This window comes from Bombus pyrosoma, linkage group LG6 (genome assembly GCF_014825855.1).
Source record: "Bombus pyrosoma isolate SC7728 linkage group LG6, ASM1482585v1, whole genome shotgun sequence".
NCBI classification, from domain to species: domain Eukaryota; kingdom Metazoa; phylum Arthropoda; class Insecta; order Hymenoptera; family Apidae; genus Bombus; species Bombus pyrosoma.
The window spans coordinates 12,861,924-12,886,683 of NC_057775.1; the positions used below are offsets into that span (position 1 = coordinate 12,861,924).

Consider the following 24,760-nt stretch of genomic DNA (forward strand, 5'->3'; position numbering starts at 1 on the left):
ATCGTTTTTACTGTTCAGATTGGAAATTTATGCATCCTACGCTTGAAACATATTACTATGCATATTGCGTGCCAATTATATACAAAATTTGAAAGCTAAGTGGTTAAACCAATTATTTTCACCTCCTCTTAGCTTAGCGGCTATTATCATACATAATCGAAACCCCGTGGGGAGAGATGATGTATGACAAATTACTTGTCGCCGGATGCTCCAAATTTACATCCTCCAGGCAATACTATTAAAACACTAAGATGTGGATGATATATATGTTTGTTGGATAAGAAATATTTCTTCCGTCATTCCATATTATTTCATACTTCACTCCTTAAACAGATGGAAAAGAATACAAATGTGAGAAAGGGGAGAAAATTTAATATGAGAAAAATATCACCTTATATTTTCTAGTTATTTTTTCATATAGAATCACTTGTTCTCATATCGTGCTTTCAGTTTAGTAACATTATGCGGATCACACGTAGCACCTTTCTTTTCAATATCGTTAGCAATTAAGTTCTTCTTTTTCAGCTCTTATCGGATCGTGTATACATTAATCCACAAGGGGAAGATTTGGCAGAGGAGGAGGAAGAAGAACTGGGAGTAGAGGAAGAGGAGCAAGAGCGAGAAGAAAGGTTGGAACAAACTATGAACCTTGTTCCAGGGAATGTAAAGCTTCAAGATTTAGCGGACTCGCCGAGAAAGTACGAAGTGATTGGAACAATTTCGTCTCCAGAGGTAAACGACACTCGCAACCCCCTTTTAGCGCGATTAACGCTTGACTGCTTTCGCCCCATGCTGCGCCACCATTCACGGTTCCCAAAGACTGGGATTTTTCGGTAAATTTATTTTTCTACACCGTCGCGACAGTCGGGGAAAGTGTTTCTATCGACCCCTTATTCCGTGAAATCATTTCTCGCGGTGGGTACGAAACGATGTTAAACGACCAATTTCACGATATTCTTTTCGTTCGCTTTCTGCTCATACAAATTCAATGTTCCACTCCCTCGCCAAGTCTCTGGAAGACGCTTTTCTTATGACCCCCCCTCGGTTGGTTATTTGTCAAGTTTTCTTTCGAGTTTCCTTTCAACTCCATTCTAACACTTAAAAATGGTACAAGCAACCCTCCTGTATATTTCAATTCGTTTTTATTGCGTGAATTTCTTCCGTTTTGCCCCTTCAGCATTCTGCGCCAGAGGACGTGGTTATGATTATAAAAGACGCGAGGAACAGGGATGCGCTCCTGCAGGAGCTGATGAAGTGCGGCATCGTGATATACGATATCACTCAGGATCAGGGACAGGTCGAAGAGGCTCGATGGGCACTGAAATGTTAGTAGTCGCGAGAAGTGTCGGTTGAATTTCACGTATTAATCGTATCGAGCTCGCAAACGGCCAGCAGTGGCGCGGAAGCTCCGCCCAGATTGTAACGCGAGTCGTTATTCCGCGAGGAAATTTCAATTCGAATCTGATTTTAAATTCTGCAACGATCCTCTATTTGCCTGGATAATTATTCGTGTAACTACTGAAGGGAGAACCTTCTGTCAGGAGAGAATATATTACCTCATCCTGGAGATAAGCGAACGCTTAATACATGTAAGAGAGCAATGAAGGGAGATGAATACGTGAATTCTAATTGCTTCTAAAAACAAAGAGGAGATAAAAAGAGAACGTACGGACCTTAAAAGACCCCGCGTTAAAAGCCGTAGATATTCCACCGCGATGCGATTGCTTCGCATGACGGTCGTTTTATCCTTGAACCCGTTCCTGTTTCTCGTCACTATATCGGGGATGATGTTCGTTTTATTGAGTCTGGCGCGTGGATATGTATAGGTGCTATCATAATGCGTGGACATGATGATAATGGTAGACCCAGGACGCATAAAGTGTCATATCAATGTTATGGCGTTGAAAGGTCCGTTCTCAAAGGTCGAGCCTTCTCTGATATTGCCAAGGTAGAAGATCCAATGTTTAACAATGTTTAAGCTACAAGAGTTTCGAGTTACATAGTCTGGATTGTATGGAACTGATAAAGGTTTTTATATATATTTTTATGAAACTTAAGGCGAGTGTTCTTAATAGATTTCCTATAGATACTTCTTTTTCAATTCTTCCGACTGGTTTAAAAATAATAATTGAGGTATTAATAATAAAATATGATTTAATAATAAAATATTTAAAAATTTACGTATCAAGTAATAAGATATAATTTTCTACTGTAAAATTTCTTTAACATACCTATTTTCTTATTACTTAAAATCGATATAAATAATACACCTCAAGTACTCGCCCTTTTTACCATAACTTCGCCTCTAATATCCTGCTTACACACTTTAATAAACTTCCAAGACAAACAAAAAGTCATCAAAGTTCTCAATTTCTCATTTTATCCGCTTCTTTTAGACATCGTTCAGCAACTAGAAAAGATGGAGCAATTATCGCCAAAGGCTTTCAAACGTAACAACGAGATACGAAACTTCATCCTTATATCCACTTTGATGACTTGGGCCAATACGAAACCATTGAATCCGGATGAGCCGGACTTACCATTCACGGAAGAAGACTATAGGAAGAGGAAGCCTCATCCAAACTTCAAAGAGCACATTCAGTGTGAAAAGGAAGTTGTGATAGTAAAAAAGAAATCCAAACTTAAAGACAAGCTGAAAACATTAGTGATTTGTTGCGGAGTGACTTATGGCGACGAGCAGGGTCCTTTGCATCATTTATTCAAGATGGCTTGGCAGAACGCACCGTTTCTGCCGATCATTGGAAAAGGGAATAACAATATTCCATTACTGCATATTCGTGACCTATCCAAGTGAGCATAACGATTTGTATACATACGATTTCATGGAATGGTGTACGTTAATAGCTCGATAATTCTAATTCCAGTTAAGCTTTGAATGAAGTTCATGTTTACTAGGATTTAACAAATCGCAGGATTAACACGACACCGATATTATACATCGCTTCCGTATATAGACCTCCAATCTAATTATAATATTTCAGCCATTTTGCGCTTTTCTGCTATATTTCTTTTTAGAGAATATTAAAAAAAAAAAAAAAAAGAAAGGTATATTAAATGATACATTTTATGTTGGTATACAGTGTAGTGCTGGATGTTTTACAAAATTGGCCTCCATTACGGTATATCGTAGCTGCGGAACAGGAACCGACTTCACAGAGCACTATTGTTAAGGTATTGTGGCGAAATCTCTTTTGTCATGTGTACTCGATTTATATATTTCTCGCGCTCTGTCATCTGAACTTGCTTTCTACAAATCTTCGAAGTCCCTTGACGGTTCTCTTTTCGCCTACTTTGACATTATTTTACGCGATACTTCATTTTTCTCCTATCTCTTTTCTTGTAGGTTTGAAGTTTTCATGAGGGTTTCTCGTTTTGATACATTTTTATCATATGAACGATTACATCTTTGTTTCCTGTATAAATTCTAACTGGTTCAATGGTAGAAAATTAGAAGAGTAATTAATTAGTATTTTCAACAAATGTTCTCCGTTATCTCTTCCATTAATTTTTGATTATCGGAATTTATACTTTCGCGTTGTCCGGGAAAATTTCGATTCTTTTATCAAAATTTAAAAATAAGAAAAACGTAAGAAACAAAAAGAGGTTTGATAAATGTATGTTCAATAACCGACAGTCTGAGAAGTGTTCAAGTTTTTAGTTCGCAAGTTAATAGTCCATCACGTGATCGTATACGGTATAAAATGACGGATAGCTTGAGAGTTCAACGCGTCAACAGGTAACAGATGATCTCGGAATGGATATGTCTTGTTACAAATTAGTTCTACTTACAGTTTGAGTAGCGGCATCATTTCGAGCAATTGCAACAGAAAAGGTGTTGCGTGTTTTATGGCATGTTTGTAATGTTAGGAATAACTTGTAAATTAAAAAACTGAATAACTTCTTCAACTCCCTAACTCTCTTCCGACTTTCGTTTATTTCTTGGATCGATCCTCAATAAAAGAGGATAAAAGTCATTTTCAATTTTGTAGAAATTAAATGTTACACGTCTTTTGATCACCTTCCCGATAACAATAATAATGCGATGATTCAAAATTGTAAATCGTTCTTTCATCATGATATTCGGTATTTGCCTTATATTTCACCTAATAAAAGAGTAGAAAAAGCTCGAAGTACATTTTTACTGCAATGTATCATCGAGACATATATAAAACTGTTTCGTAGAAAATAAGCAGAGCACTAACTACCGGCAAGGTGAAAAAGATCGCGCAGGAGGAAGCTTTCTTACTGCCGGAAATCACGCAACGAACTTACGATCTGATGACGATGAATCTAATAGTCGACCCCGTATATATCACAGACAGGATATCTTGGCATCTTGATACACCGTTTTCCGATAGTATCAATGCCATTGTCAGAGAATATAAAGCAGCGCGAAATCTGAATCCCATAAAAATAATAGTTCTCGGTCCACCAGCTTCTGGAAAGTCGAAGATCGCGCGTTATCTCGCCGATCATTACGGGATTCATTACATTCATGTGAAATCATTGATCGCGGATACGATTGAAAATTTGGTTAGTACAGAGACGATTTATAAAAAAATATTACACTAATGTTGAAATTACTTTGGATGACATTCAAATTTTTCTTAGACTACTTTTAATTCTTGATTAATTTTAACTTAAAAATATCAAAAATTAAATATTCGACTTTATCGATTATAAGAAAATGATCTAACGTTCCAAACAGTCAAACGAGGTCGAGGAGGCCATGACTGCAGCACAGGACGAAGCGGAGCAGACGCTCGAAGACGCGGACGAGGAAGACGAGGACGTAGAAGAGGATAGAGCCACTAAAGTCGAAGAAATGCAGGAATTGTTGGACGAAATAGAGCGAAACATGCAAAGAACCAATGGTCGTCTCGACGAGCCCCTTTTGAACAAGTTAGTGAAATAACTAAAAAAATATTCGTTGCGAATTGTTTTGAGCGTTCTCAAACTTTCATAGACGTTTGTCATTATTTTGTGCAACAAACATATACGGATACAGGTTTGCTCGAACTTTGATGGTGTGATGTGGCCGCGAATGCAACTGATGTATGTACATCGTGTTATACGTATCGATCGTGCGCATTTGCCACCGCCTAGTGGCAAATAATACGCTAAACGAATTGGACGTTAAACCAAATACATATTCAGAAGGCCGCGTTCATTTAGTTAACTGCTTCGTCCGTCTCTTGTCGTGGTCTATGTGGCAACAATCGTTCGTCCACACGCAATTTGATTTATGGAGTTGAGATAATCGCGTCATAGATCGAACCACGAGCTTGCTTTAAAGGTTGCTTTTAATGATCGGTATTTCTGTGCAAGAAATTTAATTTCAAGAGGATCTTGTTTCTCGTAGACGAATATACAGCGTTCACCATATCATAAGTCAATGTTTTTCTATGTACGCGATGAATTTATGGGAAGAATACATATAATATTTTTAAAATTGGCAATAATTTTTTAATAAGACGATACGATCCCGAGTCTTTTACGTTACACATTGTCCAAGATCGCATGAAACAATCTCAACACTCTGTCTCATTTCGATGAGGCTAGGTATCAGTTTATATACAAGGACAATAAAAAAGTAAGAAATACTCGCTTATTATATTATTATTTCATATTTCAAAACAAAATAAAATTCTTAAAGGAGATACAACTAATCGAGATGTGTTCTAACTGTGTAATGTTATAAAAGGACAATGAAACATTTTCTTCTTTCACTTTCGTCATATTTTTACCATTTACGAGAAGAAACGTTGGATAATAATAACGTAAACATTCTGTACGTGATATCTGTGTTAACAGGATCACGCTATTGACCTATTCACCGTCCTCTTAAAGGCGTGTTTTCACCTGTATAACGCGCTCCATGGAGCAAGCGACGAAGGTACGCGACTTGTTTCGGGCCAATTTCACGTTCCTAGCGGAAAATGTGTGTTGCATGTTTCTTCGAAGGAATGTGTACTTGCATTGTGTAACACGTTATGTGCAATAATCTTTCAAACCATATGGTTTAAATTTTAGGTCAAAATTGTTAATAAACATTGCCACGTCTGCGTCAAATTGGATTAAACCGTGTTAGCATAATATATGATGGCAAGCACATTGTATATTATCGTGTTTCTATCGCAGTATAATAGAATGCAGTGATATCCAGACGAATTACGTATATTATGTACAGATTGGATCTTCCTGTTATACAATTTATAACAAGGATTATGAGACGGCATTTCTGTCCCCAAAATTCATGACTTTTCTTATTCTTCACTTTTGCTTGCATATAATAAAAAATATTATAATTCGTTACATTTTTATCTTTTTGATTGGAATAACAGAAGCTTCTCATTGTAAATTGACATTTGGACATTACTTTGATAATGTATTATTCGTTTAATAATTAACCTTTAATAGAAGCATAAATAGAACGTTACGCTTCCTGGAATTAGAGAATTCCTGAAATCAGCGATGCGTAGAATATCGCTCAAGGACAACGTTTGATGACGTCCCTTTCAAATGTAGGACATGATCGTAGACGTTTGCGTTATAATCGCATTTCTATGTGCAATGCACACCACGTTGTTTCTCTGAATGCATTCAAGCAAATACGATGGCATTTGTATGTGCTTTGTGGTGGTCCTTCAGCATTTGAATGTAACCTACTTCACTGAAAATGCCTCTTCTTTTACCACTTTACGATATCATGTTTTATGTAACATGATTTATGAGTCCATAGAACTTACTGCGTTAGAAAAAATATACGACCGTCTCGGATGCTAAACTGACAACTGCACTTCCTGTCAATCTCTCCACTTCATTTTCCTGTCTTTGCAATTAACATTCAATTTCTCGAGGAATAAATGATTCACTTTCGTAGGCTTGTTTATTGCAAGCGGATGCCATAAATAACTGAATATTTAAAAACAAATTTTTAAAGATATTTCTCTTTTAACAAATATTTATCTCTCTAAATTTATGGAATTGATCGGAGTGATTTTTGGGCAATCGTTATTGAAATTTTACTCCAGATACGGTAAAGATTGATCGATCCCTGGAGCACGCAGTATTTTATCGGAAATAATGTTCTAAAATGATTTAGGGCCGCTGTGTTATATCATTAAGTCTCGTGGAAATGCAATTTCCTAGCAAATTCAACGTCATCCTATTCACTCAACTTGCACTAGAACTGCTCCGTAGCCATCTCTAAGCAAACTGAACTTCTGAGATTAGGAAGCCCCCTAACCATTATCCTAGTACAGAAATAATATTATCGAACTGCGCTGACAGCGAATGTAATTGCTTCCCACGAGAAGTGTCGATAAGTGATTTCCCATAGCCAATAATAACATACAGTAAAAGAACATCCAGTACAACATCCTGCAACAATCTTCCGTTATGCCTGCGTTCTATATCACGCGGATGAAAACGGGTCTCAATAAACGGCTAGGCTCTACTGGGTGAGATGCAATAAGGTTCCGAAGGAGACCGTAATAATCGAAAGTAGAAAATATATTGTGTGAAATAAAAGGGTAAAAATAATAAAGAAAGAAACAGGGCCGTACGGATTAAGGAGAAGACGATGTTTATTAATTTCACGGAATCTTTGAGAATTCACGAATCATTTCGAGCTGTTTATTATATATGCGCATGTAACCGTAGGATAACCCAAAATGTTTCGCGAGCTGACGGTGTCACGCTGAAAGCGTTACGATACGATCGATGGCGGCGTAACGGGAATGGGATCCTGTCATGACTTTGTCAACATTTTCAACAAGAAAATTTTCCTCTTCTTCTGTCCATAAATTTAACTGATCTACAAATCAACGAACGTAGAAACGGTTGTCCAATCCTGGACTCGGCAAGGTTCGAGCAACACGCAAACAGTTGCAGGAACGATGCTAAAAAAGACAGACGTTTTTCATTGAGAAATCCTCTTCTTTTTTGTTGCTTTGTCTTACGGGTTTAACTAGTCTGGAAATCGAGCAACGATAGTCGCGTGTTTTTATGCTTGGCGTAGTTCGCTCGATGTATAGACAGTCGCAAAAGCGGCGTCAAAAAAGAGCGTAGTTGCTTTGAAACCGACTAAAGAACTTGAGCAGTTGAAGCGGGAACGACTGGGGGGAAAAAGATGGCTGTTCGTGATAAACGTTTGACCAGTGAATTAGATACTGACGCGAGAGCTTCCAGGAAGAGCTATTTGGGACAAAAAGGGGAGCTGTGCATGCTGGAAAACAGATTAAAAATTAAAAATAAAACGGGGACGGGTTCCGTACGCGAAAAGATTAGTCGTGTTTTATTTCCATTAAGTTGTAGGGGTCAAGTTCAAACGTTTGACTGTTCAATGTCGCATCTTCAAACGTCGAAAAGATAGAAATACTTTTTCATCTTATAATCCTATTACTCTTGTAGCTTGATCTTTTATGCCGTACTTATTTTGTTCCTTTCTTCTTTTTGTACCGTAGAGGCTTACTCCACATCGTCTGTAAGGATCAACGTCATCGACTGTGATGTATTTCTGATTTCATTTTTGTTTCCTATTTATTTATGTTTTTTTCGATGTTACGCAAGATTCCAATCTTGGCGAGAGAAAAACAAGAATATCAAAGATACTACATAATATATGTTTTTCAGAGAAAATACCTGGTAAGCTGCTTGTCATATCTGACGCAAAACAACCAAACAACAAAATAAATTAAAGTAAATCTTTCTCGATGAAATTTTCTTTAAAAGTAATCCCAACTAACAAGAATCACGTCTATCTCCTACAAACCACTGTACAATTTTTTTTAAAGGATAGTGATCCATGATTCCAAGTTAGTTTCGTGTGTACTACGAATCATCTATTTCTTTTTCGATTCACATCCACGATAATCGAGCCATGAACGATCTAAAGTTGCATTTCATTTACCGAACGACGTACTTTTTTTTAAGCTAAACGTACCTACTCATAGCAATTATTAAGAAGATTATATTATAATTGCAATCGGTTCCTTTTACGAACGTCGCATTCATCGATCGGCTCACGCAAAATTAACTGTTCCGTATTATTATCATGGAACTGCTGAATGAACCATTGAATCACGTTTAATTCTTTCGTAGATTATTCCTGAGGAAGTTACGCTCGAAGGAATGCTTGAACCAAGGCTACGTTATGGACGGCCATCCGAAGACGTTGGAACAAGCGAAAACATTGTTCGGCGGAGAAAGTTTAACTGAATTCGACGAAGAATTGGGAGAAGATGCCGAGACAGATACGATGCAGTCGATTATGCCTGAGTTGGTGGTGTCGTTGGAAGCCAGCGACGAGTTTCTGAAGGAAAGAATTATTCAACGACCCGAGAAAGAGATCCAGGGTACCCATTACACGGAGGAACATATGATGCGCCGTTTGAAGGAATACAGGTAATTGTATGCGAGTACATCGCCGAATCCGGTTCGAATTGCGTCGATAATGTATGACCACAGAACTAACAGGAGGTTAATTAAACACGAGTCCCGCGGCACAATTACCATGGTGGTTTCATAAAATTCTAAGAATTATATAGATGGAATCCAGTTAATAAAATCTTGACGGCGCAACGGCCAGATGCTTTGTAAGAATCTCGATGCTTCGTGAAATTATGTCGCGTTATTTCACCACAGTAAAGTTTTCCTGCTTATATCTGTGCTGTTTTATTTGTGTCAGATTAATTATAAGAGATTCAATATGTTGCCTGTTGTGATTGTTTAAAAGAAATTTGTTAGTATTGCCTGAGAAAAGAGAAATCTTTTTAAAAGATGGATTTCAGTGGAAAAGTAGCACATGTAGATTTTTGTCCAAAAACATAGTATAGGAAACGATATATTGAATCTGTATTTGTTCAAGTGAAAAATGGCATAAATGGTTTTTCATGAAAGAATAAAACATATTTTTGTTCCCTACTTTTTAATAGATCTGTTATTTTAACAAGAACGATGGTTGTGAAATTTTTTCAGAATAGGTTCAATAACAATTGGCAACGTTATTCGTACGGCGTCTACCAAAATACGTATTTCAAGTATTACGGCGCAGCGGAGGCAATAAAAAATATTATCGAATCAGGCGGTAACTGATGACACGGATTGTTATTAAATCAGAAAACTCGTTGCTATTCGACCAATGTTTATTACGCGAAATACCAAAATTATTACAATATCGCGTTGCAGTCCGTAATTTTCCATTTTCCCAGAGCTATCAAGACCGGATAAAGCTAAAAAAAATACTTCGTTTTCATCGCTTTTTTTCAGGAAGAGGAACACCGACGATAATACACCGTTGAATTTTTTCGATGAAATTGAAATTCATCCGCTCATCATCGACGTAGAGGACGATGTATGCCCCGATATGTTCCCCACGATTTATCAATGTCTCCAGAGAGTCGGCCCGCCGAGAAACTACGGTGAGATATGCCTTTGACATTGCCAAATTTGTCGTTTATCACTTGGTTGAGTAGACGGTTTTCCTTCGTCGTCAAGAAAAAGTATGTACATTAGGGGAACTTTTCTTACAGAATATCTACCAAGTTTTCGTAGAATTCTGACATTGGATATATTAATCTCATCGACGTTTATATGCACGAGCCGCTTATTAATTCCATTTACACAGATCACAGCAAACTGTAATTTGTGGAACTTGGAAAACAAGATCTGCATATTTTACATTTACAAATTTATGTACGTTAATTCGTTTTTTACTTCGATCGTTAAATTCCTTTCTTAAATATTCAATTCCATTTCCGTCGCGTTTCACGTAAATTTTTGACTTATTTTTCAGTAACACATTAGCATAATTTTCTGTTGCATCTTCTACTTCATTAGGATTAACCGCTGAGGAAACGAGGGATGCGCGAGAGCGCGCTGAGGCGGAAGCGCGTGCAACGGAAGCTGCTGTGAAACTACAACAAGAAAGAGAATTCTTAGAACACAAACGTCTACGCGAGGAGAAGATGGAGGAATGGGTTAGAATTTATTGTTTCGAATTGATGATGAAAATCGATTACTTAAATAGCAAGGAATTAAATCCCTCATTAATCATTCATTTTATACTCTATAGTATTATTTGTACCGAAACCTTGAATAATTAAAGTGCACTCACATTAAAGATTTCATTACGTTACGGTCTCGTCGTAACATGCTCTGTGTATTAAAAAAATAGGAAGAAAGGCAAATCGTAACAAATAACAAAATGTTTTTAAAAACGATTATTTTGAAGATCAGATCTAATATTATAATTATATTAGCTTGTATTAAGCGCACGCAAAAGGTTTAAGGCGTTTAAATTAAGAAAAAATGACACAGGGACATTTTTGTATGTCTGCAACTTTTCGAAAGCTGTCCAACGAAAGAGTAAAGAGTGTTTGACCTGAGGAAGTGATATCTGTCGCTATCAAATCTACGCTGCGTGCGGAAGAACTTCCTAAGTTAACCCTAAGTTAAGGATAATGATTGGACTCACATGCGATCGAACGACTTGTCGTCGCTCATCGTGCTCACTGTTGTTTTATGAAGTTATCGTCACCAATCGATCATGAAGTTGACATTTCACTTAGATCATTGCCAAGCCGATAATTGCACGGAAAGTCGGAAAATTATATCAGCTAAAAGTAATTATACATGGACGCTTGAGAAAAAAACTAAAGCTTTTGCATACACCTAATATATTTACGTCTTAAACGATAATTAACCTCGATTTATCGGTAGCGAAGAGATAAAGATCAATTTGGAAGTATCAGTAGAGCAAGTCTTTAGTAGATAGTCAGAAACTCAGAATCCAGTTGGCCAAGTTTCATCTGGCAACATATAACACACCTATTGAAATTTGCGGTCGATTAAAGTATCATGATTCATTTCGTTGGACGGCTTCTAGGAGGAAACAAACTCTGTTGATGAATATGCGAAGTGGTACTTTGACTTTCTTCGACGATTCCTATCTTACTCCTGTCATATCGAACGATTGTTCGACTAACTTTCATCGAATATTCATTATACGATATATCGATTTTATAAGCATCCAACCATAATAAATTTTTATCTCCTATCTTCCTAATCCTCCAATTAAACGTGTAACTTTTACCATTAGTTAAAATGGATATTTTATTTTATTTTATTTATTTTATTTATTCAAAGAGAATAGAGTAGTCGTTACAATACGTCACATATTTACACTAACAGAATAATCTTTAATCTGCGATATTAGCACAAGCTTTGCTGGACTATTCTGATGCAAATGAATTAATAAATGATTTGTCGTCAAAAGAAAAGCCATTCAAAACATTCATGTAACCAATTACATGCGACACGATTTTTCGAAACCTCCCAGCGCTTCCCTCTTTCGCTTTTGTTTCCCTATTTATAAAAGGTACATCCTTCCATTGTAGAGTTGGAAGGACACAGAGATCGTTGTGTTTCGCGAGAACAGAGGAACAATTCAATAATCTTGTATTAAAATGAATAAAAAAATGAAGAACTGGCTACAATAGATGAAATAGAATCGTGTTTATATCGATGCTTTGCCTCGTGTTGTTTTCTATTAAGCAGACGAGTTGTGGTATGTACGATATGAAATCTGATTCTAGTAGCGGTTCCTTTACAATGGTATCGTTTTAACGATCGAAATAAAGTTTTTCTTTAATTTTATTTGCTTTAAACGCCTTGGTAACAAGTTATCCCTTCTTTCATGAACGATATCTGTATTTTTTATTCATCAGCTGTTTACCCTCAAATACGTAATTTCCATTTCAGATTTAATATTGTGATAGCTAGAATGTTTATTTATAAATTCACTTGCTGTAGTTCAAACCGCGATTTCTTGCTTCACAACTGAGTCTCGGATAAAGCTATTTAAGTTTAAAATTATTATGTCACAAACTAAAGATAAATTTGAAGTCGTGTTGTAATGACAAACGAAGCGGCAGAGCCATACCCTGTTTATCTATAATTTTAAACTACCTTCTATAATATATTTTAACTTTTTTCATTATGCTCATTATGTGGTAAATATATATAGACATAATCCATGGAAATGATAAAAAATGGATTACTAATTATATACTTATTATTTCTTCTTACAAGTCGTGAGTTTTAATGATAATACACCCACATACGTATATAATATTAATGAGAATAGCAATAATGAATTTTACTTTGTCAATTTGCAGTTCCCATTTTGTCATGTATCGTATCGTATCGCGGTATTGTCGGTTGTAACCGATGGTTTTTGCTATCTTGTACGACGTATACAGATTCGCGGCATCTTTTGTGCAACAAATCAAAGGGCTTCTCGTAGGTATGTGTGTTAGTTTCAGTTTCGTGGATTTATGTTATCGTTCCGCGACTCATGAAACTTTCAGCATTCGCAAAGTTACTTTCGGCCGTGATAAAGTAGCTCGCGACAACGAATTTTGGAATCCGGTCGGAGGAACCGATAGATTCTATTTGTAATTCTAATTCGGTCTTTCTTCGTTTATGTTAAAATATGATAAATAACGTCTGTTGCGTAGAATGTGATCGAACATCTTTTTTTGTGTAGATTTTTGTATAAAATTATTCTTCATTGATGCTCGGTTAATTCGACGTCGTTGGATTTCGCGCTGACCTTTTCAGCCAAGGTTTGCCATTCCTTGGTCTGTTAAATGTTTCTCTTTCGTTTGTCATTAATAACGACACGTGATTTCATATGCGGACGAAAAGATATTATGCATGTAAAAAAAAAAAAGATTGCTTTTAAAGAGAAAAGTCGATAGCGAGATGGAATTTTCTTCGGATCATCAGTCGCGAAAATTGAGAAGTTGTTAGCAGCAACAAGAACAACGAGCAAACCTGTAATAACAGTTGGAATTCTGTCTAGAAATGGAACACGTAACCTTGTACTTTATCGTTGATATTTCCTAAAAATGTTCCATGTAAAAGAATAATAAAGAAAGAGGTTGTTCATTTCTGAGAACGATGTTCTTTCTAGTTTATTACTTTAATTACACGTTATACAATATAGTAAAGGTGATCCCCATCGCAATATCGGCACTATATTTCTTACCAGAGATGGGTGTTTAAAAATTGATATCTTCTATATTTTATCGGAATCCTTTTAGTGTCTATAATAAAATTAGCGAAATAGCACCATTACAAATCGTAAAAGATAATTTACGACCCTGTTATCGTAAAAAATAATTTTTCTTCGAATAATAAATTTTTCTGTCCATAGACGAATTTGATGGAGAAGTTGAAGGAAGAGCAAGAAGAAAGACTCTGTTTAGCTGGCTTGCCTCTACGCCACTATTTGATGAAGTACGTGTTTCCAACGTTGACGCAGGGACTCATCGAAGTTGCAAATTTACGTCCTGACGATCCTGTCGACTTTCTCGTGAGTCGAAACTTCTACCAATCGTCTTGTCACTTAAACGCGTGTTTGATGTTCTGTCGTAATTATCTGGGAAAGTTCTGTCCTTCCTGTACTCTCTTTTTGACGCAGCTCATTTTCCTCTCGGTGGTTTAAGCGATAAGAAATGAACGTTATTTGTCGAAAAAAACAGCATCGTGCTTGGTAGAACTTCAAACCGATTAATTTGAAAGCACAAATATTCAGCCGTGATGTTTAAAATTCGTGCAGTTTCAGTATGAAATTTTGTACATAATTTTAGAATACATATATTCATTAGATGTAAAATATTTATTGAGAGGAAGGATAAACTTTTTTACACACAATGTATTTTTCTTTTATTTATCAAGTTGCAAATTAATATAATTAAGCGGATTATTCGACAAATTTATTTCGGATTGTTTAACAAATTAAAGCTGTAAATTCAATTTTCTCGATACGAAAAATATGTACGTTGATTTCTATTGTGAAATTTTAGTAGAATGAAAGAAATGATATAAAAACGTACCTACAATGTATTCCATCAGTTCTTTCTCCGTTTGAATAACCTAACCAAACTTTTTCACCTCTTTTCAAGACCCCATTACGTATAAAAAATTCTCCACTCAATGTATTAATCAAAGGAGAGTGCTTTTTCACAAAGTACGTCCCCTGGTTTTCAATCAATTTCAAATATTTGTAAAAGTCACTATTCTCCCCTTATCACGTAGCTTTATTTTTTACAAATAATGAACCATCAAATAAAAGGTGATAAAAAATTAAATCTTGCATATGTAGACAAATGGCAGTCCAAACATATTATATTACATTTATTCGAACATTTCTATCATTTTTATAGTACGTCGACCAGTCGATAAAAAAATCAGAAATCGTTTATCACGATGTGTATTGAAGCAATTCCCGTTTCATCGGATTTATCGGGAATATTCAAAAATAATCATCGATCGTTGATAAGCACGAAATGAAACTAATCGTCAGGGGGGTTGGATTAAAACGGATATTTTTTAGGCAACCTATCGATCCGCGCTGGTAAACTGAGACGCTATTGCCTGTCCAGAAGGGGATATTGAATTTCAGCTGGTGGAATGGCCACTGATACCACATGGATGCCTCGCTTCAAAAACAGAATTCTCGTTGAATTTTGGTACTCCCTATCGTACTTCACACATATTGATCGATAAAGTTGCCGTTTGCTTTCATTTGATCGAAATTATCTTTCATACGATATACGTAGCTATCTTCTTTATTCCTCAATTCTGAATTTCCATAATGCACGACCAATAGTATTCTTTATCCAATATTTATCTCTCAAAAAATTTATTTCTAGTGTCAGGGTTTAAATTTAAATGTCTATGTATATAAATAAGCTTGTAAATTTTCTCTTTCTCTACAGACTAACAAATAATTAGCATGATCGATCAGATATTAATATCATTTAGTTTCCACGGTCAACAAATATCTTGCAACATCAGAAATTCATTAATTTGCTGTGAATTAACGTTCCTCTCTTTAATCTTCAGCAATATCTACTTCGCCAACCTCATTTAACATTTTCACACTAGAATGCCGCTGGAACAATAACTGGCTATCACATCTCTAACTTTGACGTATCGACATCAGCAGATCCGCCTCTCACGATCAGCCAACGATCCACGTCGAGACATCGGCGATGGGAACGAGAGCGTGACGAGGTTCGGATTAAACTAGCGGTCGACCACCCTACTATAACCCCTTTCGTCGTTAATTTTCGGTTCGAAGAACTTCGGAGCTACGACTCCGAGGTCGAAGTACGACACGCGTATCCATCAAATGTTTGCATTGAAAGACATCGTCCTATCGATCAGCTTTTTTCTTTTATATAAGGTGAATCGGGATACGTCGAGGGACGCGGTCAAAGGGAAAGGAAGAGTGAAATATCGACGAAGTAAATTCTTATTACCTTCACCGTTTTCCCGACGGGCTTCCAACGACTCGTGTCTCGCACTTTGGTTTGTGGTACGTCCTTCGACCGTCTCCTGTTTAAGGGGTTGCTCTGTGTATCGAGTCCTCGTTACGCGAACCGTTACACCCCTATACGTTCCGCGTTTTATGAGCACGTGCACTGAAACATGTCCTCGATTTCGTTGCCTGTTCGTTGCTGAGACACCAGCCTCGTTTCCAACCTTGGCGATCCTTGCCAAGGTTATTTAGTAATAACAGAATTAGGTCAGTTCTTCGTACAATTTTCGCGAAATACAATAACGTTTACGAAGCTCACGATTTAAAATTAAGCATGGACTGTCTAACATTTTGTATATATAGGGGCTTGTATTATTTACGATATTGGTTAATCTTGAAATCGAATTATTATTTTTCGTAAGTTTGTTGGGCAAAGGTGATAGGGAATTTTTATACTTTTGGTCATCATTATTTCGACGAACAGTGATAGTTGGAATTTTTGCATTTCTCAAAGGACAAAGGAAGAAAATTTAGAAACGAGGAAACATAGAATTGGCGAACGTCTTATTATTCACTTTGAAGAAAGTGAATATCCACGATTAATAGAACACAGCTCCCTTGCACAAGAATTCGTCAATTAATAATATTAGTGTATTGACAAGTTATAAATTTGAATCCATTTCATCGTATACTATCTGATATAACTATGTCCTGCCAATATTGAGTAACCAATATTGAGTTCCAACATCAGGTTCGATATTTTTTTTGAAAGCACAAGTGAGTTTCATTTCCAGCGAAACTTTTGCACTTCTGGACAGTAAAAGTCCATTGGCTTGGCTCTCTCGACCCGTCCCAGCTGTCTGTCGTTTTAGCGACAATGTTCACGCTATAGCAGATCGTCCGTTACATCATCAAACGTAAAAGCGTCAGTTGAATTGGCGAGAGAAGTTGCATGTAACGTGCGCGCGCGCGTGGTTCAATGTACTACGCTCTGCCGCGTGGAATTTTACGATATCGTCGCTCGGTAACGTGGTGAAAGTTTTCGCGGTCGTTACAACCGCATGAACGTAAATGTAATACGCCGGGCGACGAACGGTGCTTTCGCGTCCCAGGTGTTTATACCTGGTGAATAATCGACGCAATATTGCGGCGGGCGTTTATTATGATTTACCGGCAACGATGGCGAGCTTCGTTGTACGCGATTGCAAATAGTCGAACCGCTTAGTTGTGTAATTATTCGATGGATAAATGAAAACTGTGCAAAGTAAAAAGAGGAAAAGCACTTATTATACCTTTCCGTTTTACTGCTTTTCCATTTCAATTTCTATATGGCTTTAGGTTTTGTAAATTTCTTTTATTTCGTACTTGCGCTGGACAATGTACAACTTTGCTTCTTTGCGTTGTCAGATAAAAAGTTAAAAGGTTTTACTGAAAACGGAAGTCACGCGTGCTTGAAAGAGAATGTTGAAAGTGACGCCTCGTTAGAATTCGAAAGTGGATGCATTCGAATGTATTCCTTTTGAAATATTATATGTTTAGTTAAAATGTTCTTTCCCCATTAGCTAATTTCATTATTCCATTTCATGAAAATGCTGCTTCCACAGTTTTTTCGTTTCGGAACAATTTACTCGTTAGAAAATTGTCGATGTGTGAAGAAATGAAACTCTCTGGGTGCAAGATCAGGTATATAGGAAAAGTTTCATATTCTCCTCTCTGAAATTTTTAGTCTGATTATTTGTAACTTGACCTGATATTGCGTTATTCATTTCCTTTGCTCTTACTGATCGAGTCGAAAGAAGGATTTGGAACGCTTTAGATACCTCTCGCTGATCGTTGCCTATTATTTCCAGCAATATATTGTGCGATCTTATTGTCGATTATATTTTCCAGGTTTCCCCTTGGTTCATTTTCCAATGAAATATCACCAGTCTTAAGTTTCATGAACCAACCAACCAATGTCGAGCTACCTTCACATTTACAGAATCTTCTTCGAATGTTAAATTTATGTTTTCGGAAACTTCCGTGGCGTGATTCCCAAATTTAAATCTGTATAATAATATCATGCGAATATTTCGACTATTTATGACAGTTGATAATGACATTGTAATATTTTTATCGTACATTCCATTAGCTTTCGATTGATATATATCAGAATAAATTTCTTATTTCCTATTTAATGATAGCATAAAATTTGATGGGTGATACTGACTGTCCCGTTAAATTTAAGCTTGGAGAAACCGTCATTTCATATGCATTAACGTAATATGTATTTCGAGAAAAATGGGTAAGGTAAGAAGATCTAAAGAATGCATTTTTTTTTAAACTTTTATGCGAACATTTCTTTTGACGGAGTTAGCTAATATTTAAGCAGCGCGATGTTAGCATTAACGATTCCGGTAAGTTGGAATTAATTTGAGTACCAGTAAAAGCGGTGTAATATGGAATTAAAAATGTGAAAATGTAATTTGAAAATTTAACATAACGATATATTATTTATCAAGATTCATTTATAAAACGTTAAAGTAGAACAGGAGGAAATGTAAATTCTATATGTTCTAATTTTTAATTTAAGACGAGGGAGGTTCATGCAAAATTATACAATTATTAAAAATGTCATTTTTAAGGATCAAACAATATGTTATAATGATATTAATAATAATAATTTAATACTTTACAATATGGAATAACTAACCCAATATTTTGTAAATTAATCGGTCAAAAAATGTTACCACGATTAACAGGTAATATGTAACATTTTGACAACAATACACCGTGTCGCCAATTTCTAATACAAGGCGCAATCTTGTCTGAAACGCACAATAAACGACATACTTGCGAACTGACTTTACTCTACAATACGTGTCATCCTTTGTTACATCGTATGCAGGGTAACGTATAATACAAGTTGTGTCTATCTTACAAAAAGGAAAAAAAATTCGTTGATCAGATTACAGCCGAGACAAACAATAAGCCGGGACTCGACCCATATTTTTCACAGATGACTGATTTGACCAATTAATCCGTCTAGTTTGTCGACAAACTTTTCTTTTCAAAACTCACCATAAAAGCAGCTAATGCGTTCCTCTGCTCTCTGACAAATGCGGCGATTTTCAATCTCGAATTCCGTGTGAAATTGGTGTATTAGAAACGATATTAAAAGGTGTTTCAATGCGTTGCTGCAACTATTAGGGATTATTTATCACTGTTTAATTCTCACAATTTACAATGGTTCTATAGCGGAGTTTCTTACTTACCTATAGATTAATTTTCTTAATTGGTCTAACGGTGAGTTTACAAACCGATCTCGAAATGTTCACTGCAATGCAGCGATTTGTATTGTAGTTAAACTAGGAATAGTTTCGATATTGAAATTTAGGTGAAGAATTTCGTGGTTTGACTTTCTAAGACTGATAAGTAACTCGTGTATTACTTTATAGTATATCATCTTATATTCTTGAAATTTCAAACATTATCGTTATCTCTCGTTCGAATACAAATGAAATTACAGATTTTGAAATAAAATAAGTGGAAAATGGAAACAGTGAAATTCCATTTGTACGAAATATCAAGACGTCCTAATACTTGTGGCAGCAAATGAATTAACCATTAAAATCACATCTAATTAATATAAAATTCAGATTACGTATATCCTCAAGAGAGCTCCTTTGAATCATCCCAATACTTCGTCGCGAAGTTTCCAACTAGTTGAACGACATATTACGACAAGTTAAATAAATATCAGAGAAATTCCAAAGCAGCGGTAGGTATCACTACCAAGAGACAACAGCCGTATTTCGTAATAACGAGATAGTATGCACGACACTACGTCGTTGTTGCTTGGTGAGCTTTAATAAACAAACTTCTGTCATTCACCATAACCCAGACTCGAATTTACTCCCTGTAACGGGGATGGAAATTAATGACGAGCTGTGCACTGATTGCCTGGATGACACGCGACGTAAATTCAAATTACAAAACTAGACGTAACAATACAACGTGACAACCATTGAATCTCTGAATATCAATCTTCTTCTACGATCTTCTTCGAGATTGTATTAATGCGGGAACTGAACTACTTAAAAAGTATCGGCCACCCTTTCCTCGATAAAATATTACGTAAAGGTTCATCAATGTTTGTTCCGGTTCAACTGAATGTTATATCCGTCTACTTAGGTACACGCGTATGCTTTCGTTCATAAATATGCCGCACGACCGTTGACATTATACAGAACGCGATAATTGTAATTATTTTATAAGACAATCATGACGAGTTGCTAAAATATTGCGTTCATTCAAAATAACGATCATGGACATACTGCAAACATCTTCAAGAAAAGGTAAGTTTAATGTAGAAGAAGTGAGCTTGTACGAATTGCAGAAAGATTACGGATTAATAAATACTTACATATTTGCCTCCACAATTCTCTCATCTAAAAATTTCATAGGGAGAATTTGAAGTGAACTAGGAAACTTCGAAAAAATTTACGTAAAACAGTCTTCTATAAATTGTATTGTATTTAGTAGTTATGAACGGGGATGTTTGTACGTTAATGTTACGTTAATTGAATTAACTTATTTGGTTGCACCGAAATCATTTGATCGTTGTAACTGCTTCATATACTAGAACAACAGGTCGAGACTGAAACGTATCTGTGCTTTCATACGCAATCAGGCTTCCGAGGTTGGCAGACATTATAATTCGCTTGCTCGTTCAATTACGCGTACCAACGAGATTGGAGTTCGAATGAAGAGATATACTCTTTTAATGAGGAAATTGATTTATAGAACCTAGCAACGAGTCATTTGATTCTCCCGTTTGATGGTAATAGCTTCTTCGGTAAAATTTTATTGAATATCAGAGTTCGAGATACAGACTACTTTAGCAGAGAAGGAAGCGTTCCAAGTATACCATTACTCGGGACTTCGGTTAATTTATGGTAATAGCTGATAGCAGTATCACCTTATTGCGTGATCAATATATTACGAATGTAAGTTGCTCACGGTTTGTAGTTCAATAGTTAAGCAGTAATTCGTGAATCTTAATACTGAAAGCGAGGAATTTATACTTAACAATTTAGAGAAAAATGAATTATTTTTTTATTATAATATTCTCTGTCATACGCAATAAAGAATAAAATTATTATATTTTTGTCATCTATGACATTTCAATTAAATTGTATCCTGACAAGGATAAGTAAGTGTTGAGAATACGTTTCAGCGTTACACGCGCAATAATAAACTTTACGAAGTAACCTTGACTGAGCTTTAACTGTGAATCATTTTAGCGGAACATTTCCTACGTCCCTTTTAACAACCTTTAAACGTCGCCTTCGGCGAATTTCTTCTTTGAATTATCTCGACGTATTTCTGAGGAACGCAAAAAATATCTCGAAAGTAAGTCTAGCATAAAACGGTTAGGTACTAAATGAAAACTTAGAAGAAATCGCTGATGCATCTCTTTTTTATTTACGCAGTTACTTCTAAATTAGAGTTTAAAAGAATGAGGGGCTAAATTAATCTAACCGTAACCACTTTCGAAAGTTGTTTAAAAGAAGTTAACTCTTTAGGCAGACGGTTTGCAAATTTCTATGAATAAACTGCGAACACCATTTGTCGAGCATATCGATTCTTCTCTGTTCAAACAACTCTCCTATTCCCTTGCAACCTTGAATTGTTCAAAGGTCTTGACATACTGATTTATCTAATTCCCTTTCTTTTTCAATATGTTCGTGAAATATAAAAGTGCAACGACATAATCTTATCTTTGTAACTAAAAGAAGCAAAACAATGAATTTTTGATATAATCTTGAGAGCCTAAATAAAAAATATAGCAGGTTCTAAATAAAAATTGAGCAGAAAATACCACTGTATTTTTCCTTATCTCTTGTCTTCCATTAATTATTTAGTGCAGCACTTATCTCAATACGTGAATGTTCATTCATAAATAAAAATGGGCTATCTCGTATAATTTTTCGTGTAATGCGAACATAACATCGACTCGAGGAATGGACAGAACATTTCAAAGGATAGCTGTTTCCCTTTTCTTCTTTTAAGGAGAAAATTTTGTTGGTAAAATAAATGTGTACTTGCAATTTTTTAAGTTGAGCTATTTTTCTAAAAATCTAGACGATACATTTTCTTATGAAGATTGAATAAATTCTGTTTATAAGTGGTAACAACACAGATAGCAAAGCTGTGAAAGAATAAAGGCAAATGATTTAATAAATGGATGCCCATTAAATATAAAAGTAATTTTTCTCGAAAGTAATTAACGGAAATAAATGACCGAGTCGCTTAAACTCGGTTTAAATTTCATTAGATACACAAATACGCGTTACTTTGCAACCTGAACACGCGAGCCAGCCTCTCAACGATTAACAGATACTTGATTTAAAGAGTGCATCTACATTTCATATCTCAATTTTAAATCACATCACTGCGAATTATAATAGAAGGAACTATATTGTAACTCTTCTTATACCGATTTATAGAAAATCAGCATAATTTTGCTAAATAAAAATTATATCCCACAAATTTGAACGTTTATCGCCATAAAAGAACTGCTAACCGATAAAGTAGAAGATAAAAACAATCTGCCTGAGGATAAAAACAATAATCTCTCGGAATTTCAACGACCGTATCAATTTCATCGAGTCTATTCTCAGCGGAACAAATTCGAATAACTTTCGCGCTTTGCCACTGAAAGTATCGACGGTCACTTGTGCGATTCTCTATTTCCGGAACTGAGGTCGTACTTTTTATTCCTCCTTTCCCTTTTTATTCGCCTCGATCCCGACGCGGAAACGTCGAGAAACAGGAAATGTGTTGACGAGCGTCGGAAGTTGTTCGTTGAAAAATGAACACAATGTAACAAGGCCGTGGTAAGAGTGGGAGAAACGGGTCAGGGAGTTAGAAAACGGGAGGCGACCCATTTTTTAAAAGGGCCGCGTGCACGTATCATGTCAATGCATCAATGCTTCCGGAAAGAATATCGAAAGATATTCCATTATTCCGACTGCATGCGTGTTATTTTCGTTGCACGTCTCCATTTATTTCGCTAGATATAAAATGAGATACCAAGGATCGTGTTATTTATGAGGCGTTTCTGCTAGTTCTAGGGAATACATATTTACATGGTTTTATCGTGAATAGAATAGTAGAGGAAGATTTCGTGGATAAAGAAAGTCAAGCAGGATAGTATCTGTAAATTTCTGTAGTATTTTCTTCGAGGAGCTTGGGGTACCATCATCTATTTGCGGTCTTTTATTGGGCTTAATAGTCTGTAATACTTATTGCTGTTTATTTATTATTATTACTTTCAGTAATAGAAGCGATCGACACCAAGTCTTCACTACTGGCATATTAACTTTTATCGTCTCAGTTATAGTATTAAGCATCGTTGTCACGGAATCATCACAGTAAACAGTAGTTAATCATCTTCACAGACAATTCGATCCTTCATTCTACATCGAAATAATATAGTTGTTGGTCTATACGATTTCATCCACTTTCTAATCCTTTCCTAATTCAACTCTCTTTCAGGCTGAATATTTATTCAAAGAAAATCCAGAGGGGAAAATGTTCGAGCCAGAATACACAAAGGCGATGGCCTCGGTTCTGGAAATGATCGACAAGTACGGTAACTTCGTTCTTCCCGAAGAAGGAGTCAGCGACAAAATGTTTGAATTTTTAAAACGGGAGCGCAGCAAGTCGGAAGAAGTGATGGATAGTAGCGATATAGACGTGTGCACGAGTCGGAAGACCTGTATCACACCTTGTTTCACGTATGAAGACACGGACACGTACGAGGGAGAAGGAGGAATCGAACGGACAGTATCCGAGCAAATCTATGACAAGGAAGATTGACGGAGTTCGAGCGAGCCGGACAGTTCTTCCCGAAGGATCTGGACGTTAGGTCGAATCGCATGGCAATTTATTAATCTACACGTGGTACGACAATGACAATATTTGACCGCCATCGTCACCTGAAGTTCCTGTAATCTATTGAATTCTGCATACTAATACCCTACGTCTCTCTTGAATCTGTTTAAGAAGACATTTACGTAGTGTGATGGCTGGAATGTGGATATTTATGCATTCATAGGAAATTTAAATATTTAAAAATGTATAGGATACACGTGAATATACAGAATATTTAAAGCAAAGAATTTCACCACGTTCAGACGATGAAAGAAATATTTATTTTGGTTTTATTCTTATAGCTGTCTTTCTAAAGATATAAATTTGCATACATATCTGCAGTTTAGCGATACTTTGATTCGGAATATTTGTTTACGACGTATGCTAATTGCTATAAGTGAGAACAAGAATGAGTTTTATGTTGTGATCGTGTCGTGACTCAAAGTACACTTTGACATAAGTATAGAAATTGTCGATGGAGCA

At 36.0% G+C, this 24,760-nt stretch overlaps 2 protein-coding genes across 2 annotated transcripts in view; one reads left to right on the forward strand and one right to left on the reverse strand.

The window, feature by feature from the left end:
• LOC122568295 (synaptotagmin-10-like) overlaps positions 1–24,760 on the reverse strand; it is a 53,770-nt gene that overhangs the window by 24,705 nt on the left and 4,305 nt on the right. The gene's annotated exons all lie outside the window — the stretch shown is intronic.
• Positions 1,236–24,760, forward strand: LOC122568294 (adenylate kinase 7-like). The gene is made up of 9 exons (XM_043727895.1): positions 1,236–1,325; positions 2,397–2,811; positions 3,102–3,192; positions 4,730–4,923; positions 9,127–9,429; positions 10,294–10,445; positions 10,864–11,003; positions 14,246–14,404; positions 23,900–24,760. The coding sequence occupies exons 1-9, from the start codon at positions 1,250–1,252 to the stop codon at positions 24,221–24,223; spliced, it is 1,854 nt and encodes a 617-aa protein (XP_043583830.1). The 5' UTR covers positions 1,236–1,249; the 3' UTR covers positions 24,224–24,760.

Coding starts and splice junctions, on each gene's coding strand:
- LOC122568294 (XM_043727895.1), top strand. CDS start 1,250: ATGAAGTGCGGCATCGTGATATACGATATCACTCAGGATCAGGGACAG. Junction 4,924..9,126: donor GACGAGCCCCTTTTGAACAA/GTTAGTGAAATA, acceptor ATTCTTTCGTAG/ATTATTCCTGAGGAAGTTAC. Junction 11,004..14,245: donor AGGAGAAGATGGAGGAATGG/GTTAGAATTTAT, acceptor TTCTGTCCATAG/ACGAATTTGATGGAGAAGTT.